Source organism: Macaca mulatta, chromosome 1, assembly GCF_049350105.2.
Source record: "Macaca mulatta isolate MMU2019108-1 chromosome 1, T2T-MMU8v2.0, whole genome shotgun sequence".
NCBI lineage: Eukaryota > Metazoa > Chordata > Mammalia > Primates > Cercopithecidae > Macaca > Macaca mulatta.
This window is the reverse complement of record NC_133406.1, coordinates 212,736,516-212,757,025: the sequence shown is the minus strand read 5'-3', so window position 1 is coordinate 212,757,025 and position 20,510 is coordinate 212,736,516. Positions and strand designations below refer to the sequence as shown.

The following is a 20,510-nucleotide window of genomic DNA, read 5'->3' as shown; positions in this document are numbered from 1 at the left end:
CACCGTCTCAGCTCACTGCAACCTCTGCCTCCTGGGTTCAAGCAATTCTCCTGCCCCAGCCTCCCCAGTAGCTGGGATTACAGGTGCACACCACCATACCTGGTTAATTTTTTTTTTTTTTTTTTTTTAGTGGAGACAGGGTTTCACCATGTTGGTCAGGCTGGTCTGGAACTCCTGACCTCAGGTGATCTGCCCTCCTCGGCCTCCCAAAGTGCTGGGATTACAGGTGTGAGCCACTGTGCCCAGCCCCAAGATGTGCAAGATCTTGATGAAGGAAATTACAAAAATTATTTTTTAAAAAAATTAAATAAACAGGTAGATGTATTATATTCATGCATGAGGCTGTCAATATCATCAAAATACAAATTCTTTCCAATTTAATCTATAAATTCAGAGCCAGTGCAATCAAAATCCCAATGGTTTTCCCAGAAAATTTACAGGCTAATTCTAAAATTCCAAATGAAAAAGCAAAGCGCCAAGAGTAACTGAGAAATTTTTGAAGAACAAGGGCATATATATGAACAACAAGGATACCTGAAAGGACTTTTCATATTACATGTCAAGTCTTACTTTAAAGTCACAGTATTAAGACAGAGTGGGGCTGGGCGTGGTGGCACACACCTGTAATCCCAGCATTTTTGGTAAGCTGAGGCGGGCGGGTCGCCTGAGGTCAGTAGTTCAAGATCAGCCTGGGCAACATGGTGAAACCGCATCTCTAATAAAAATACAAAAATTAACCCAGGGTGGTGGCACACATCTGTAATCCTTGCTTCTGCAGAGGCTGAGGCAGGAGGATTGCCTGAACCTGGGAGGCAGAGATTGCAGTGAGCCGAGATCATGCCATTGCACTCCAGCCTGGGTGACAGAGGGAGACTCCATGTCAATCAATCAATAAATAAACAAATAATAAATAAAATACAGGGTGGTATTTTTTTCTTTTATACAGACGGGGTCTCGCTATGTTGCCCAGGCTGGTCTTGAACTCCTGAGTTCAAGTGATCTGCCCGCCTCGGCCTCCCAAAGTGCTGGGATTACAGGCGTGAGCCACCTCGCCTGGCCCTCAGAGTGATATTATCATAGCAATTCCAAAACCCATGCTCTTTTCCCTGTGGTATTCTTCCACCCACACTATCCTCCATTGGATACTAATGAGAAAAGGGCTACTCACTGAAGTAAGGAGGAATAAACAGAGCAAAGAAACAAAACAGAGATCCCGTAAATAAAGAGCTCATCTATGGAAACTTGACAGACAGAGTTGCCATTACAGATCAAGAAGAGTAGATATTAGCTACTAATAGCCACTAATAGTGCAAGCTATTAGCCATCCATTAAGGAAAAAATAATAATAAAATTAGATCTCTCATATCATATCCAGAATTAAATTCCAAATGGAATAACAACCCATGAAAAACAAAATATACAAAGTGTTGGAAGAAAATAGAGTTGAATATCTTTCTGATCTAGGGGTGGGAGAAAAAAACCTTTTTTTTTTTCGAGACGGAGTCTCGCTCTGTCACCCAGGCTGGAGTGCAGTGGCGCCATCTCAGCTCACTGTAAGCTCCGCCTCCTGGCTTCACGTCATTCTCCTGCCTCAGCCTCCCGAGTGGCTGGGACTATAGGCGCTTGCCACCACACCCGGCTAATTTTTTCTATTTTTAGTAGAGACGGGGTTTCACTGTGTTCAGCAGGATGGTCTCAATCTCCTGACCTTGTGATCCGCCCGCCTCGGCCTCCCAAAGTGCTGGGATTACAGGTATGAGCCACCATGCCCGGCCCCCCCAATTTTTTTTTTTTAAGACAGAGTCCCGCTCATCACCCAGGCTGGAGTGAAGTGGTGCAGTCTCAGCTGACTGCAACCTCTGTCTCTGGGTTCAAGCGATCCTCCCACTTCAGCCTCCCGAGTAGCTAGGACTAGAGGCACCATGTATTTTTTGTAAAGGTGGGGTTTTGCCATGTTGCTCAAGCTGGTCTCAAACTCCTGGCCTCAAGTGATCTGTCCACCTCGGTCTCCCAAAGAGCTGGGATTACAGGCGTGAAGCACCATGCCCAGCCAAGAAAACTTCTTAAATTAAGACATGGAAATTATACATAATAAAGAAAAGCTGGATAAATTTGGCCATAGAAATTTGAAAACTATTTACATTAAAAGACACTGTAAAACATGAAAGCCAGGTGCAGTGGCTCACACCTGTAATCCCAGCACTTTGGGAGGCTGAGGCAGGCAGATCAATTGAGCCCAGGAGTTCAAAACCAGCCTGGGCAACATAGCAAGACTCCATCTCTACTAAAAATACAAAAATGGCCAGGAGTGAGGCTCACACCTGTAATCCCAGCACTTTGGGAGGATGGGGCGGGCAGGTCGCTTGAACTCAGGGGTTCGAGACCAACTTGGACAACATATCGAGACCCCGTCTCTACTAAAAATACAAAAACTAGCCTGGTGTGGTGGAGCATGCCTGTAATCCCAGCTACCTAAGAGGCTGAGACATGAGAATCACTTGAGCCCAGGAGGCAGAGGTTGCACTGAGCCAAGATTTTGCCACTGCACACCAGCCTGGGTGACAGAGGGGGACTCTGTCTCAAAAAACAAACAGTCTGGGCACGGTGGCTCATGCCTGTATGCCAGCACTTTGGGAGGCCAAGGCATGTGGATCACCTGAGGTCAGGAGTTAAAGACCAGCACAGCCAATGTGGTGAAACTCTACTAAAATACAAAAAATTAGCTGGGTGTGGTGGCAGGCCCCTGTAATCCCAGCTATTCGGCAGCCTGAGGCAGGAGAATCACTTGAATCCTAGAGGTGGAAGACTCCGGGAGATCGCGCCTTTGCACTCCAGCCTGGGCAACAAGAGCTAAACTCCATCTAAAAAAAACCCAAAAAACAAAAACTGATGAAGAGTCACAAAACAGGAGAAGATATTTGCAACACATGCAACAAAGAATTTTCAGGCGTTATATAATATAAATTTTATAAGTCAACTGAAGAAAAACCCAATAGAAAAAGGAGTCAAGAAAGAAATAGGCAATTCACAGAAGGAAAAGCCCAAATGACCAAGAAATATAAAAATGTAGTCAACATTTCAGGAAATCAGGAGCCTAAGTTAAAACAATCACCACCCACCTGAATGGAAGAAATTCAAGTCTGGCAATTCCAAATACTGGAGAGCATACAGAGCAATGGAAACTCTTACTACCCTGCCAAAAGACAGTGCAACTGCCACTACTGTTTTGGAAGTTACTTTCTTTTTTTTTTTTTTTTTTTTTTACACAGAGATTATATTATACTTTTCATGTATACCCAATGTGACAGCTACAAAAGCAATTCCAGCATAGATATACATATTTTCTGTATCTTACATTAAAAGCTATTCAGTTGAATTTTTTTTATTTATTTATTTATTTTTTAATTTATTTATTATTATTATACTTTAAGTTGTAGGGTACATGTGCATAACGTGCAGGTTTGTTACATATGTATACTTGTGCCATGTTGCTGTGCTGCACCCGGAAGTTACTTTCATAATAAATGCTTGCCAGATGACATGCCAATTAAAAGAAAAATAAAATAATAAAAAATAATAATTGTATAATAAAGTTGAAAATGTGCACATTTTTCCTAGGTATTTACCAAATATATTAAACACAGAAGTAAGGAGACAGACATTTGTATGGTTCTTCAGTGCGATCCTGTACATATATTAAAATGAAAAGAGCTGCATATAATAACAAGGATAATAAACATAATGCGGCCGGGCACGGTGGCTCACACTTGTAATCTCAGTACTTTGGGAGGCCGAGGCAGGCAGATCATGAGGTCAGGAGTTCGAGACCAGCCTGTTCAATATGGTAAAACTCTGTCTCTACTTTTTAAAACAAAAATTAGCCGGGCATGGTGGCGCACTCCTGTAGTCCCAGCTACTCAGGAGGCTGAGGCAGGAGAATCTCTTGAACCCAGGAGGTAGAAGTTGCAGTGAGCCAAGATGGATTGCAGTGAGCCCCTGCAATCCAACCTGGGCAACAGAGTGAGATTCCATTTTAAATAAATAAATAAATATAAATAAACGTTAATGCGATACTAAAAAAGCATGTTGCAGAAGATAAATTATACTTTTTGATACAAGTTCATGTATTTGAGACAAGCTCATGGACTTCAGGCTGGAGTGCAGTGGCATGATCTCAGTTCACTACAACCTCCACCTCCTGGGCTCAAGGCATCCTCCCACCTCAGCCTCCTGAGTAGCAAAGACCACAGGCGCACACCACTGAGATGGAGTTTCACTCTGTCACCCAGGATGGAGTGCAGTGGCATAATCTCGGCTCACCGCAACCTCCACCTCCCGGGTTCAAGCGATTCTCCTGCCTCAGTCTCCCAAGTAGCTGGGATTACGGTCATGCACCACCACACCTGGCTAATTTTGTATTTTTAGTAGAGATGGGGTTTCTCCATGTTGGTCACGCTGGTCTCAAACTCCCAACCTCAGGTGATCTGCCTGCCTCGGCCTCAAAGTGCTGGAATTATAGGCATGAGCCACCGTGCCTGGCCAGATAACATTTCTTAACACATTATTATGTTGGAGAATGCAATACACATGCATCCATATATAAAGACAAATTCAGGATATGATTACCTCTGAGAAAGGCAGTGGAATGAGTGTGAATACACAGGAAGCTTCTTTTTTTTTTTTTTTTTTTTTTTTGAGACGGAGTCTCGCTCTGTCACCCAGACTGGAGTACAGTGGCATGATCTCAGCTCACTGCAAGCTCCGCCTCCCTGGTTCGTGCCATTCTCCTGCCTCAGCCTCCCGAGTAGCTGGGACTACAGGTGCCCGTCACCTCGCCCGGCTAGTTTTTTTTTTGTATTTTTAGTAGAGACGGGGTTTCACCCTGTTAGCCAGGATGGTCTCGATCTCGTGACCTCGTGATCCACCCACCCTGGCCTCCCAAAGTGCTGGGATTACAGGCGTGAGCCACCGTGCCTGGCCAGGAGGCTTCTATTATATCTGTAATATTTAACACTGCAGTGGATACACAACTGTTTTGTAATATTATTCTACAGATTATATTTATCTTGTATTCTATAAGATAAATACATAAGCCTGAGATTGGCAAAGAGAATCTGGAGAATGAGAAAGTGGAAAGTCCAGGAATACGCCACATCGTCTATCAGGCTTGCCATTAAGTTGTAGTAGTTAAGAAGGGGTGGTATAGACAATACCAAGGACAGACAATAGTGCAAAAGAACAGAATAGAGAAAGAGTCACAGGAGGAAGGGGACTGCTCTAAAACCAGAGGTCTCTGAGAGCCCAAAAGTTACTTAGGCAGCAAGTTCCCAGGGAGACTCCTAGGGATGGACGGCCCCGAATCTTCTCTTCCTCCTCACCACAACCTCAGCTTCTCTCTTGGGCTCTCTCTCCCTCTCTCTCACATCTTTCCACAAACTCTGGGAGTTTAAATCTCACCTCTGCCACTTCACAACGGTGTCACCTGGGACAAGTCCCTGGGCCTCCCTGAGCCTCAGAGCCTTCATCTGTGAAGCACCGCCATCCTCACAATGGGATTAGGCCAGTAAAGGACAACGCCTGGCCACTATCATTCTCGTCTCTCTTCTCCTCTCCTCTTCCTCTTCCTCTCCCTCATCCTTTCCCTCCCTTGCTCAGGGCTGAGTCCTGCTGGCCCTCCCTCTTCAGCTCGGGAGCAAAGCAAGAACTACTCCGCTCCCTATCTTGTAAGAAAGGTCGCCTTGGCATGCACTGTATCCTGAGAGGAAGCCTCAGAGATGTGGCCAGGCCTCGCGGGGGAGGCCTGACAGGGAGAACAATCCAGACCAGGAAATTCAAAGGAAGAGAGGTCCCTAGAGGTTTAGGGCAGCAGAGGACTTAAGTTGGAAGAAGCCTAATTGAGGCCACTGGCTTTGCCTGGGCAGGGGAGGGCCTGGGAAAGCCCACAGAGCCTGGGCACTCTTTATAGACTAGAAAGCTATGACATTGGTATGAAATGTAACTGTCATAACCAACTAACTCAGTGGTTAAAAGAAAGGTCTCCAGCCGGGCGCAGTGGTGTACTCCCGTAGTCCAAGCATTTTGGGAGGCCAGGGCGGGTGGACCACTTGAGCCCAGGAGTTTGAGACTAGCCTGGGCAACATAGTGAGACCTCATCTCTACAAAAAGAAAAAAGAAAAAAAAGAGAGAGAGAGAGAGGTCCTTCTAGAGTAACTCAGGCTTCCTCTAAGAGGGAGATAGGGTGGTTGGAGAACAAGGATAGGAGAGTATCTTTTCTCTATGTACTCTTTTATATCTATTGAACTTTTAACTTGCTAATTTGTTACCTCTCTCTTTTTTTTTTTAATTAAAAAAAGAAGCACGAGGCCAGGTGCGGCAGCTCATGCCTGCTGCAATCCCAGCACTCTGAGAGGCCAAGGCAAGAAGATTGCTTGAGTTCAGGAGTTCAAAACCAGCCTAGGCAACATGACGAAACCCTGTCTCTACAAAAAAATATAAAAATTAGCTGGTCATGGTGGTGCGTGCCTGTGGTCACAGTTACTCATGAAGGGACTGAGGCGGGAGGATCGTTTGAGCCTGGAATGTCCAGGCTGCCGTGAGCTGAGATCATGCCACTGCTGCCCTCCAACCTGGATGACAGAGTAAGATTGTGTCTCAATAAATAAATAGTAAAACATTTAAAAAAAAAGAAAGGTGGACTCTGGGACCAGACTCACCTAAGTTTAAATTTCATTACAGCCTCTTAGCTGTGGTGCATTAGGCAAGTTTCTTAACCTCTCTGAGCCTATTTCCATAGCTGTAAAATGAAGATAATAATACCTACTTCATAAAGGTTTTACACAACTGCGTAAGATAATACTTATGGCCAAGCACGGTGGCTCACGCCTGTAATCCTAGCACTTTGGGATACTGAGGCGGGCGGATCACCTGAAGTCAGGAGTTCGAGACCAGCCTAACCAACATGGAGAAACCCCATCTCTGCAAAAATACAAAATTAGCCGGGCATGGTGGCACGTGCCTGTAATCCCAGCTACTTGGAAGTCTGAGGCAGGAAAATCGCTTGAACCTGGGAGGCGGAGGTTGCAGTGAGCCAAGATCGCACCATTGCACTCTGGCCTGGGCAATGAAAGCAAAACTCCGTCTCAAAAAAAAAAAAAAAAAAAAAAAAAAAAAAAAAAGATAATGCTTGTAAAAGCCTTGAGCATGGTGTTTGGCTCCCAGGAGGCATGTAGTAAATGCTGGTAGCTGGGGTTTTTTTTGTTCTTGTTTTTGTTTTTGTTTTTGTTTTTGAGACAGAGTCTCCCTCTGTGCCCAGGCTGGAGTACAGTGCTGGGATCTCAGCTCACTGTAACCTCCGCCTCCTGGGTTGAAGTGATTCTCCTGCCTCAACCTCCTGAGTAGCTGGGATTACAGGCACCTGCCACCACGCCCGGCTAATTTTTGTGTTTTTAGTAGAAACAAGGTTTCACCATGTTGGCCAGGCTGGTCTGGAACTCCTGACCTCAGGTGATCCACCCGTGTTTTTATTATCAGTGTGCTCTAAGTCCTAGGGCTATAGGAAGCAGCACTGAAACAGCTGGGAGCGCTAGCCTCTCCTGTCATGCTCTTTGGTGCGACTGGGACCCCTGGCTCAGCTCTGCCCTTCTTGCTCCGCTGTGTGGCCCTGGCTGCCAGTGCATGAGCTCGAGAGGGTGAGAAGTGGGAATGGGGTTACTGACCTACTGACTGAACAGTAGGGCGGGCGCATCTGGGGGAAGGGGAGTTCTGATATGTACAGGTGGTTGCATTGCTCTGTGTGTGTGTATGTGTGTGTGTGTGTGTGTGTGTGTAGGAAGATATTTGTGAGACCTTGCGGAGTGAGTTTGTTTGCAGTGAGTGGGTGGAGGGTCTTCCGGGTTGGGGTGTGCTTCTGTCCGTGCGGTTGTGCATGTTGTGTGTCTGTAAGGATGTTTTCTCCTGGGTTAGGATCTGCATCACGTGAGGCAATATTGTCCGTTGGTGCCGTTCGTGTATGTGTATAGGGAGGGTCATGGGTTGTATCTGTGGATGATGAGGGTCTGTTGTGTGTGGTGAAGGGGTTCTGCGGGTGACGCAGATGTGTTTTGTGTGGTGAGTGAGGGGTGCCGCGTCTGTTGGTGAGTGTGTGTAAATGACCCTGAGGGGTGGGAGGCTTGTGCTGTGTCTGTGGGCAACAAAGACGGGCCATGTGTCCTTGAGGGGGTGCCAACAGGAGGGAAACCAGACATTACCTAGCTCTGCGGACCCTTCCGGAATCTGAGCAGCCTTGAGGATTCTGCAGGGCAGCTAGACAAAGCGGCCGCAACTGAGCCCTTCCCTTAGATCACCAGCCTCTTACCTGAGAAACAGCAGGGATGGTGGTCCAGGCGGTGACAAAGAGGCTGAAGCAGATGGGGGGGCCCTGAGAGCATGTTTCCTGGACGGCTTCTCGGGGAGCTCCTGGATGACTTCTCAGGGAGCTCAGGAAGCAGGTAATGAGAGGAGAGGAGGCAGAGGACGGGCCCAGACGCAGGTGTGTGACTCACTCTGCTCTACCCTCCAATGAGCAGCAGCAGGACGAAGGATTAGGAAAGGCCTGCCCCCGGACTCTGCTGGGTGGGCAGGGCAGCTGAGACCAGGAAGCCAGCTCCTGGGGTGCGGCCCCAACACCAAAGTTACCAGGAATACCCACATCCAGCCAGGCACACCAGCTCATCCCACAGTACTGGGCTGGACCCCTCTGATGCTGCGCCCCTCTGGGAGGAAGGGCTGGGCTTGGGCTGGTAGAGGAGAGAGGAACTGGGTCCTTTGACTGAGGGGGAGATGAGCCCTGACCTAGAGAAGGTCCCTGCCCTGCCCTCAGGAGTCCCCAGCCTGGGGAGATGGGGACACAGCCCTGTCCTCAGGAGCCACCAGCCTGGGGGAGATGCGGCACAGCCCTGTCCTCAGGAGCTGCCAGCCTGGGGGAGATGGGGACACAGCCCTGTCCTCAGGAGTCCCCAGCCTGGGGGAGATGGGGACACAGCCCTGCCCTCAGGAGCTGCCAGCCTGGGGGAGATGGGGACACAGCCCTGCCCTCAGGTGTCCCCAGCCTGGGGGAGATGGGGACACAGCCCTGCCCTCAGGTGTCCCCAGCCTGGGGGAGATGGGGACACAGCCCTGTCCTCAGGAGCCACCAGCCTGGGGGAGATGCGGCACAGCCCTGTCCTCAGGAGTCCCCAGCCTGGGGGAGATGGGGACACAGCCCTGTCCTCAGGAGTCCCCAGCCTGGGGGAGATGGGGACACAGCCCTGCCCTCAGGAGCCCGGGCTTCAGTGGGTACAGCCCTGAATCCAGTGAGCCCCAAGTTGATGAAAAAGACCCAAAGCGGCTTTCAAAAGGCACTCCTGTCTAGGGGACACACAGCCAGTTTGCCCACAGGAGGCCAGTACAATGTGTGACAAAGCCCTGCCTACAGGTGCCCTCAACAGAAGAGGAGACAGACCTGCCTTCAGAAATGCCTAGCCTTTAGAAAAGAGAAGATTCTGCCTTCTGAAGCCATATCCGGCTGAGAGGGAGATAAAGCCATCCCTGTCTCCATAGCCACCAGGCTGAGGGAGAAGACAAACCCTTGCACTGAGGAGTCCCTTGTCTGACCAAGGCAAAGGACCAGAGTTCTGGCAAAAACCTCTACGACTGCACCCGGGGCTCCAGCTTTGCACATTCTGCACTGAAAGTTACTCTATTTCTATTAATACCTCTCCCCACCACCCTCCACCACAACCAAAATATTGGGCTTAGCAGGGAGCAGAGGTGTCAGGGCACAGAGGAAAGCAAACTGGGCCAAGGCATAGGTGGACATTCTCAAATGCCAACTCTAAGAATCTGCCAGATCAGGGTTTAATCATCACCGCTGGTCCTCAGCTTGAGCCCTGCAGTGAATGTTCTCTGAGCCTGTTTCCTGAGTCTGTAACAGCAACACATACTCCCTTCCTCACACTTAGCATGATGAGTGGTACATACCAGGAGTTCAGTAAATGAAAATCACTTTATTTACCCAAGCTCCTGTCGAGTGTCCCAGGGTTAGAGATCAATTCCTTTCCTCACATCAGACTCAGTTGGAGAACTTGTTAAAAATAAAGTTTTAGCCGGGCACAGCTCACGCCTGTAATCCCAGCACTTTGGGAGGCTGAGGTGGGTGGATCACCCGAGGTCAGGAGGTCAAGACCAGCCTGATCAACATGGTGAAACCCCATCTCTACTAAAAATACAAAAATTAGCCAGGCGTGGTGGCGAGTGCCTGTAATCCCAGCTACTTGGGAGGCTGAGGCAGGAGAATTGCTTGAACCCAGGAGGCTGAGGTTGCAGTGAGCTGAGATTGCACCATTGCACTCCAGCCTGGGTGACAAGAGTGAGACTCCATCTCAAAAAAATAAAATAAAATAAATTAATTAAATAAAGGTAGGCCAGGCGTGGTGGTGTATGTCTGTAATCTCATCATTGTGGGAGGCTGCGGCAGAGCATCACTTGAGACCAGGAGTTTGAGACCAGCCTGGGCAACAAATCCAGACCCCATCTCTACCAAGAAAAAAAATTAGCCAGGTGTGGTAGTTTGCACCTGTAGTCCCAGCTGTTTGGGAGATTGAGGTAGGAGGATCGCTCCGGCCCAGGAGATTGAGGCTGCAGTGGGCCATGATCTCACAACTGCACTCCAGCCTCGGTGACAGAGCAAGAACCCGTCTCAAAAAAAAAAAAAAAAAAAAAGAAAGATTCTGATACAGCAGGGCTGGTGATGGGGCCAGGAAGTGAAATTTAACAAGCACCAAGGCGACTGCAAGGTAGCAGCCCATAGAGCAATACAGGCTTGGAGGGACTCCGGAGGAAGCCAAGGAGAGGAGAGTCCAGTCCTTCAGAGGCTGTTTCTAGCTACGCTTGCCTATCTCCCACCAGGGGACTGGCAGCCCCGCTGAGCCACAGGTGTGTGGTTAGAATAATGGCATCACTGACAGAACCCTAAGCTCCACCCACCCCCCACCTCTTGGAGGACTGGCTGTCCCTGCCTGATGACTTCAGCCCTGGCTAGGTGAAGTTGGGAGCTTGTTAAAGATCCAGCTGTCTGTCTCCCTACCACACACACACATACCCTACCCTGAATCAGAACCTTCAGGGAGATCAGAAAATGTTCTTATAGGCCAGGTGCAGTGGCTTATGCCTATAATCCTAGCACTGTAGGAGGCTGAGGTGGGAGGATTGCTTGAACTCAGGAGTTCGAGACGAGCCTGAGCAACACAGACCTCGTCTCTACAAAAAATAAATTAAAACATTAGTGAGGCATGGTGGTGCACACCTGTGGTCACAGCTACTCAGGAGGCTGAGGCAGGATAGTTTGAGCCCGGGAGGTTGAGGCAGCAGTGAGCCATGATTATCGTGCCACTGCACTGCCACCTGGGCAACAAAGAAAGACCCTGTCTCAAAAAAAAAAAAAAAAAAAGGAAATGTCTTTTTAACAAGCTTCCCAGGTGTGTCCTCAATCTTCAGCTCTTTCATCCCTTTGTTAAAGCAGGGAACAACCAGCAGGAGTAGGGCAGGGAGGAATAGCCACTGTGCACCCCGCCGTGCCGGGCACTGGCTTCCCTGACCTCAACCCTCAGGATATAACACACACAGTAGAGTCAGGATTCAAACTCCAGTCTGTCTGATGCCACATGCAGGCATATTGTCTCCATTTGGAGGGTTTGCCTCCTTTTGCTTTTTATCATGAACAGAATCTCACTGGTTTGCAGAACAGGAATGCAGAAGGTGTTTTTACCCTCATTTTACCAGACGAGGCAGCTAAAGTCCAGAGAGGGGAAATGAATTGCCAGAGACACGAGGCTAATGAGTGGCAGAGCAGAAAACTCAAGGAGGTGGGTGACTTCACGTCCCTTTTACACTCATTTCACAGTGCCCTTGTCGAGCTCTGAGCCCCAATTCTAATGTGAGAAGCACTGATAACCTCCAGCAAGGGGCAGATGATCCAGATGTGCTAGATTGAGGTTGGGGAGAGGGGGAAGGAAATGGAGAGGGGCAAATCCTGTTTCCTTGAGGTTCCACCCTCAGAGCAGGCCCAGACCCATCCACAACGTCCCACACACTTCCTCCTACTGCCACTGGGGCCCCAGGGAAGCGGGAGGGGCCAGAAAGTGAAGCTGGCTGTGGCTGCTCCAGGAAGCAGCTGAGAAGCCACAGCCATAGGGTGTGGGGGTTCAGGTGACTGGAATGCCAAAGGCAACAACTGATGCTTTCTTTCAGTGGTTACAAATCTTTTTTTTTTTTTTTTTTTTTTTTTTTGAGACGGAGTCTCTCTCTGTCGCCCAGGCTGGAGTGCAGTGGCACAAGATCTTGGCTCACTGCAACCTCCACCTCCCGGGTTAAAGTGATTCTCCTGCCTCAGTTTTCCAAGTAGCTGGGACACAAGCACGTGCCACCACACCTGTGCCACCATGCCCAGCTAATTTTTATATTTTTAATAGAGACGAGGTTTCACTATGTTGGCCAGGGTGGTCTCAAAATCCTGACCTCTAGTGATCCGCCTGCCTCAGCCTCTCAAAGTGCCTGGGTTACAGGCGTGAACTACCATGCCCGGCCTACACTTCATTTTAAAGGTGCAATTCCCACTTTACATACTAGGATGCTGAGGCTCAGAGTTGATGTTACCGGCCCACATGCTGGGTTTCTAACCATACCTGGCTGGCTCCTTCCACCTCACCTCTGTCCACAAAGGTCCTCTTGCCAGCCAACTCCACAGCTGGGGAGCCTATCTGCTCCATTATTTACAGAAAACAAGAAAAGTGGCTCATCCAGCTTTTCATTTTTCTCTGGGCCCTGGCACTCCTCCAGCAAGCCTTCCCTACCTAGAGAGTGCCCCTTAACCTATTTGTGGATGAAGGGGTGGGAGAGGATGGCACTGCCATAGCCACAGCCCTGCCTTGGAGGCCAGTCTTGACTGTACTGCCTCAAGTCAATGCCCAGCACACACCCCGCTCCCCAGCCAGGTCATCACAGAGATTGCTCCAAGCAGGGTTATGAGAATGGGCTGGGACCATTGCTGATCTGTCCAGTGGGTCTGTCACTAAAATGCGCCAGAAAGGAAGTAGGAAAACTTTGGTCCATCTAGGAAAATAGGATGTACTGACCGAAACCCAAATTCCTCAATATGCCATTATGATCTCCCTGGTCTCATCTCACCTCACGTCTGTGCTCCAGGCATAACAAATGTTGTTCAGTCCCATGAATGGGCTATTCTCTTACCCTCTGGGCCTTTGCACACGCCATTCCCTCTGACTGAAACACCTTTCCCTCAAGTCCCACCCCTTCTGTGCCAGACACTGTTCATTGTTTCCAGCAGGCATTCTTTTTTTTTTTCGAGGTGGAATTTCACTCTGTCGCCCAGGATGGAGCGCAGTGGTGCGATCTTGACTCACTGCAAGCTCCGCCTCCCAGGTTCACGCCATTCTCCTTCCTCAGCCTCCCGAGTAGCTGGGACTACAGGCGCCTGCTACCACGTCCGGCTAATTTTTTGTATTTTTAGTAGATACAGGGTTTCACCGTGTTAGCCAGGATGTCTTATCTCCTGACCTCGTGATCTACCCGCCTTGGCCTCCCAAAGTGCTGGGATTACAGGCATGAACCACTGCGCCCGGCCTTTCCAGCAGGAATTCTTTCATCTTTACCAACTTTTATTGGAAACATGTGCCCAGTCCCAAGGAGGAAGGCTTGGTGTATTGCCCGTCTGTTCTTCACAGCTCTCCCAGCCAAACTTACCAAGGGGTGTCCATGTGACCCATTTTCTAACCAGTGACATCTTCTGGGAAAAATCTTGCTTCCTGGATGATTTATTTCTGTTTGGTAGTTGTTATAAGATGTGGTGCTAGAACCTTCTTGCAACTGTGAGATGCCAAACCCTCCAGAGAGGACGGAGAAGCATAGCAAGAGCCTGTTTCCTTGGAGGTATTACTGAATGATTCCACCATGAACAATCCCTGAAACCCCGTCTCCACTTATGGAAGTAAAATATTCCTCTTTTTGCCAGTTGTTCCTTACAGCCAAAACATTCCTAACTGATGCATCAGCCCCTGGGTTCCAGCTTTTAAAAGGGCCACTTTCTCCAGGAAACATTCCCTGGCTGCTAAAAATGAGATCAAGGGCCCCCTTCTCAGAGCAGTGGACACAGTCTCCTTGCCCATGTGCCCCAGCTGTGAGGCAGGCAACAGGGGTCCTGCGGTGTTCACCATTTTATTTCTAAACCAGCACATTTGTTCAATGAATAAACACACCTGACATGATTTGGATTTGTGTCCCCGCCCCAATCTCATGCCTAGTTGTAATCCCCCATGTTGGAGGAGGGACCTGATAAGAGGTGATTGGATCATAAGGGCCGCCCCCTTTGCTGTTCTTGGGATAGTGAGTCCTCCTTGTCTATCAGTATCTCGTGATAGTGAGATCTGGTTGTTTAAAAGTGTATAGCACCTCTCCCTGTGCCCTCTTCCTCCTGCTCTGGCCAGGTAAGACGTGCCTCCTTCCTCTTCACCTTCTGCCACAACTCTAAGTTTCCTGAGGCCTCCCCAGCCATGCTTCCTGTACAGCCTGCAAAACCATGAGTCAATTAAACCTCTTTTCTTTATAAACTACCCAGTCTCAGGTAGTTCTTCATAGCAGTGTGAGAACTAATACCCATAGCTAATTGCTGGCACAGCCTCCTTGAGGGTAAAGGTAAGTTTGTAGATGGCTGAACTGAACAACCACCACTTAATCTCTAAGGAAGGGGTGTGTGCACCCACATCCTGGACTGAAATGGGGGTCGCTTTGCTTTGCCTGGCTAGAAAAGATAATCACTGGCCCCCTTGGCAGGACAGCCTGCATTACCTCACGGCATGTATCACTTTTGCAGGGCAACTAAACATTTCCTTCCTCTGCCTTGGTCCAGTTTAGCCAGAGGCACACCTACCCACCCACCCACCCACCTCTGTGCTCTACTTCATGTGTGGTTTGGACGTGCTCAGCTGTACTTGGAAGGACAGTAAGACACCCAAGCCTCTGTCCTCTCCCACAGAGAAAGGAAAGTTGCACTTCTCATGATACTAAAAGACACGGTGCCTTTCGTAGTCATGGTGCCTGTTTACTCATCTACAAGACATTGCAAAAAGCAAAGTCTAGTTTTGAGTCACCTAGTTTCCTTTATCTTCACATTTCAAGTGTCACCTTTCCACTTCTCACTTTAGGCCCCTCCCAAGGGCTGATTCCGTCCCTGAAAGCAAGCAGGACGTCTAGGCATAGACTATGAGCTGGACGCTTTCATATATTACTTCATTTAATCCTCAAAACAATCAGTATCTTCATTTTACACAGAAATAATAGTATATGGGCAATACCCAAGGAGCACTGTGGTAGCTACCTTGTATATGCCATGGCAAATCCTCCCTAAAAGCTGCCACAGTAATTTATATTCCCATTTTGTAGATGAAGAAACTAAGGTTCAGCCAGGTCTGTCCAACCCCAAAGCATTTTGGGGTTGGGCCAAGCCAGATAAGGGACCCACAAGGGAGAGTACAAGGAAGAGTACATCAATGGCTTGGGTATAAAAATTTATTATACATAAAGAATATTACCACTAACAAATGCAGACAGGCTAGGACATGGTACTGGGTGGAGGACGGCTAGCTCTTTGGAAAGTGAAAGGTTTGGGTGGCGTGGACCTCATGCCACGCTGATTGGTCAGTAGACGGGGGCACATGCCAAACACCACAGGGCATCAGGGCATCAGATGCCGCTCTGTGTGCCCACAAGTGTTCCCTGTCTCATCTGGGCCTTCAAAGGGAGCACACCCAGAAGCGAGCAACTGAAGCGAAGGGGCTTCCTAAGGTGCCCCTTCCAGGCTTGTCTCTGAAGTCACAGCAACACCATTTTAAGCAGTATGTTTAATGGATGATTTCCACAAACTATCCACGAAGTTTCTAACCATCACAATTCAGTGAAGTACAAAACACTGAGTTACAGGCTGTGGGAAGAGAAGGCAGCACCAATGGTGGCACCTTCCAATCCTGGTTGTTCTAGGGGCAGGGAGAGGGGAAGGTCTTTTTTTAAACCAAGCCCCTCATTTCAATGTACAAAAGAATTACTCTGATCAATATTAAATTGTATTGAAAACAAAATGGACTAAAAAGCAAATACTACTCTATCTTGGGGTGGAAGTGGGAGGAAAGAATGAGTCCTTCGAAGCAGGAAGGGAGATAGCAGGGGGAAGGTTCTGTGCCTGTGACCTGGGTGGTCACTCACGCTGCTCCATTTTTACTTTTGGTGGTCTCAGGAAGGTCCGATTTTTCTTCTCTTTCTTCCCCTTTGTATTGGCTTGGAAGTTTCGCCAGCTGTCCACACGACCATCTCGACTTTCCTAAGTACAAAAGAAGTTTGAGGTGAGGAGACCACTTAACGAGTGGAAAGGCCTAAACCTGCTCTGCCATCCATCCACCCTCCTGTAGCCCAGCTCAGTTCAGTCCCCTGGAATAATCCAAGAGTAGAATAGAGCTGGCCAGGCGCAGTGGCTCATACCTATAATCCCAGCACTTTGGGAGGCCGAGGCGGGCAGATCACCTGAGGTCAGGAGTTCAAGACCAGCCTGGCCAACATGGTGAAACCCTGTCTCTAATAAAAATACAAAAATTAGCCAGGCATGGTGGCAGGTGCCTGCAATCCCAGCTACTCAGGAGGCTGAGGCAGGAGAATCGCTTGAACCTGGGAGGCAGAGGTTGCAGTGGGCCAAGACCAGGCCACTGCACTCCAGCCTGGACAACAAGAGCGAGACTTCATATCAAAAAAAAAGAAAGAAAAAAAGAAAAAAGAGTAGCATAGGCTGGGCATGGTGGCTCACACGGCAGGTGGATCACCTGAGGTTGGGAGTTCGAGACCAGCCTGACCAACATGGAGAAACCCCATCTCTACTAAAAATATAAAAACTTAGCCAGGCACAGTGGCGCATGCCTGTAATCCCAGTTACTTGGGAGGCTGAGGCAGGAGAATCACTTGAATCCAGGAGGCGGAGGTTGCAGTGAGCCGAGATCACACCATTGCACTTCAGCCTGAGCAACAAGAACGAAACTCCGTCTCAAAAAAAAAAAAAAAAAGAGTAGAACAGAGCTTTCTTCCTACTCCCATGGGCCTGAGAAAGTGTCACAGCACCCCTAGAAAGCAGGATGAGCTGCAGGTTGGAAGAGGAGGACAAAATGAGTAATAATCATCACAACACCGAGGCCCTATTTCTTGGGACCTCAAGGATAGACGTTTAGCATATGGTATTTCTTTTTTTGTTTTTTTTTTTTTTGTGAGATGGTAAGATGAAGTCTTGCTCTGTCGCCCAGGCTGGAGTGCAGTGGCGTGATCTCAGCTCACTGCAACCTCCACCTCCCGGCTTCATCCCATTCTCCTGCCTCAGCCTCCCGAGTAGCTGGGACTACAGGCGCCCGCCACAAGGCCTGGCTAATTTTTTGTATTTTTAGTAGAGACAGGGTTTCACCACGTTAGCCAGGATGGTTTCGATCTCCTGACCTCGTGATCCACCCGCCTCGGCCTACCAAAGTGCTGGGATTTCAGGCGTAAGCCACCGTGCCTGGACAGCATATGGTATTTCTAATCTTCCCCAAACCCGACTATGGTGTGTACTGATACCAGTGCTTCACAAATAACACTGAGGCTCAAAAAGGTTAAATGATTTTCTCAAAGCCATAGAGCTAGCAGTACAGCTACTCTTTCCACTACATCTTTCTGCTGCCCCCCAAAACTTGGATGGCTGCTCCAAAGCCAGTACAATGCCTAGCCAGTTGTGTAGGGATGGCCACTAGGACCTCTACCTCATTACCATTTTTTCTCTTTCCATACATAAAGTGGAACAGAAACAAAGTCATCAACTCTGATTAGCCAGCCCCTAACCATGAGTCCTAAATCCTATAGAAGAAAAGACCAAATGTTGCCACAATCCTTCTGGCCAGCCACCTGAAGGATATAACCAGGGTGTCAAAGAAGAGTCAAGTTCAAAAGTTCTAACTCTTTCTGTAGGCAGGACACTGGGGCCACAAGAACTTCAGTGTCTACTAACAGATCTCCAAGCAGGGCAATACTCTATGTTTACCCCCTAAATTAAAAGTGCAATCCATTTTTCTTGAGCCCACTGGGCAGCTGTGCCTACTACAATCTAAAAAACCATTCAGGGTCAAACTGTTAGTGTGCTGTAAAAATAAATTAAACAATAATTGGCCGGGCGCGGTGGCTCAAGCCTGTAATCCCAGCACTTTGGGAGGCCGAGACGGGCGGATCACGAGGTCAGGAGATCGAGACCATCCTGGCTAACATGGTGAAACCCCGTCTCTACTAAAAATACAAGAAAATTAGCCGGGCGAGGTGGCAGGCGCCTGTAGTCCCAGCTACTCGGGAGGCTGAGGCAGGAGAATGGCGTGAACCCGGGAGGCGGAGCTTGCAGTGAGCCAAGATCGCGCTACTGCACTCCAGCCTGGGGCACAGAGCAAGACTCCGTCTCAAAAAAAAAAAAAAAAAAAAAACAATAATTTTAAAAAATAATTTTTTAGGCTGGGCGCGGTGGCTCACGCCTGTAATCCCAGCACTTTGGGAGGCAGAGGCGGGCGGATCACGAAGTCAGGAGATCGAGACCATCCTGGCTAACGTGGTGAAACCCTGTCTCTACTAAAAAAACAAAAAAATTAGCCAGGCGTGGTGGCAGGCGCCTGTAGTCCCAGCTACTCGGGAGGTTGAGGCAGGAGAATGGCGTGAACCCGGGAGGCGGAGATTGCAGTGAGCCGAGATAGCGCCACTGTACTCCAGCCTGGGCAACAGAGCGAGACTCTTGTCTCAAAAAAAAAAAAAAATAGTAATAATTTTTTAAAAAGCCATTCCGGGATCCTCATTGCCCTTGCCAAGGCTACAGAGTTTACAGGAGGCTGAGCCAAGACCAATCTCATTCTTCACAGCTCCCACTCTTCCCCACATATCCCACTTCCCTCTGACTACCCAACTCAGTCCTGGGAGTGCCGCAGGAACCAAGTTGCCTTATTCTGGAATTAGAATCCCTGGCCACCTTAGAAATTTACCTCAAACGGTGGCTCAAGCCTGTAATCCCAGCACTTTGGGAGGCCGAGACGGGTGGATCACAAGGTCAGGAGATCGAGACCATCCTGGTGAACACAGTGAAACCCCGTCTCTACTAAAACTACAAAAAACTAGCCGGGCGAGGTGGCGGGCGCCTGTAGTCCCAGCTACTCGGGAGGCTGAGGCAGGAGAATGGCGTGAACCCGGGAGGCGGAGCTTGCAGTGAGCTGAGATCAGGCCACTGCACTCCAGCCTGGGCGACAGAGCGAGGCTCCGTCTCAAAAAAAAAAAAAAAAAAAAAAAAAAAGAAATTTACCTCAAAGTTTTTCTGCCACTCTCTTTCCCGTTTGGCTTTTTCTTGAGCTTCAATCTCTTCTTCCCTTTGTCGTTTCCTAGGAGGAAAACCAGATCATATTATTTATATGATACTTATAGACTGAATTAACCATACAAGATGGCATCTCCCCACAGAAGCAAGCATATATAGTAAATAAGTTCCCCTAGAAGTCTACAAAGATGGCTGTCTGGAAAGGGCTCAAAGTATTTTCATGAATGTCTCATTCTAAAACACGCAGATCAGACTGTGGGCATGGCTGTGGGGAAAGACATAAATATCTCTGTTACACAGATAAAGTAACCAAAGCCCAGCCAAGAGCAATGTGAGGTTTTGGGCTGTTTCAGTGACAAAGCTATGTCGAGAACACAGGCCACCTTACTTCAGCAGAATGACCATTATAAACCCAAAGTTCTTAAGATCTCTGGACAAAACCCTATCCCAAAACTAAGACATTTCACACAACCTCAACTAGCAAATTTTAGTTACTGGTACATACCAAACAACAATATAAAATACATAGAGAAACAAAACTCGGCCGGACATAGTGGCTCACACCTGTAAGCCCAGCACTTTGAGAGGCTGGGGTGGGTGGATCACGTGAGGTCAGGAGTTCGAGACCAGCCTGATGAACATGGTGAAACCCCGTCTCTATTAAAAATGTAAAAATTAGCTGGGCAGGAGAATTCAGGCAGGAGAATCACCTGAACCCAGGAGGTGAAGGTTGCAGTGAGCTGAGATTGCACCACTGCACTCCAGCTTGGGCAACAAGAGCAAAACTCTAACATTTCTGATGTTCAAGAGAAATCATATTTTAGAACATTAAACATTTTGTTACCGATGACACTATACAGTACTATACACTCACCAAAGCTGCAGCCACTAGTCCCACAAAAGGTTCTGGCCTCAGTAACAGTGGCCTTAACAGCTGCTTATTTCACTCCAGGACGTCAGGAAGAACACACATAAGGCTCTTGATTATAAATAATCTCCCTGAGAGTGTGCGGTGGCTCACGCCTGTAACCCTAGCACTTTAGGAGGCCGAGGCAGGTGGTTCACAAGGTCAGGAGAT

General features: G+C 48.4%; 2 protein-coding genes across 2 annotated transcripts in view; both read right to left on the bottom strand.

Moving 5' to 3' along the window:
* Positions 1-8,419, bottom strand: part of PTAFR (platelet activating factor receptor) — a 50,302-nt gene extending 41,883 nt beyond the window's left edge. Inside the window, exon 1 of the mRNA XM_077966880.1 lies at positions 8,354-8,419. The gene's annotated coding sequence lies outside the window, so the exon portion shown is untranslated. The remainder of the gene's footprint in view (positions 1-8,353) is intronic.
* Positions 8,420-15,585: 7,166 nt separating this feature from the next.
* The window catches only part of DNAJC8 (DnaJ heat shock protein family (Hsp40) member C8), a 30,824-nt gene continuing 25,899 nt past the window's right edge, over positions 15,586-20,510 (bottom strand). Inside the window, 2 exon segments of the mRNA NM_001261054.1 lie at positions 15,586-16,402; positions 19,421-19,496. Of these exon segments, the coding sequence (NP_001247983.1) occupies positions 16,280-16,402; positions 19,421-19,496 (199 nt within the window). The 3' untranslated portion in view covers positions 15,586-16,279.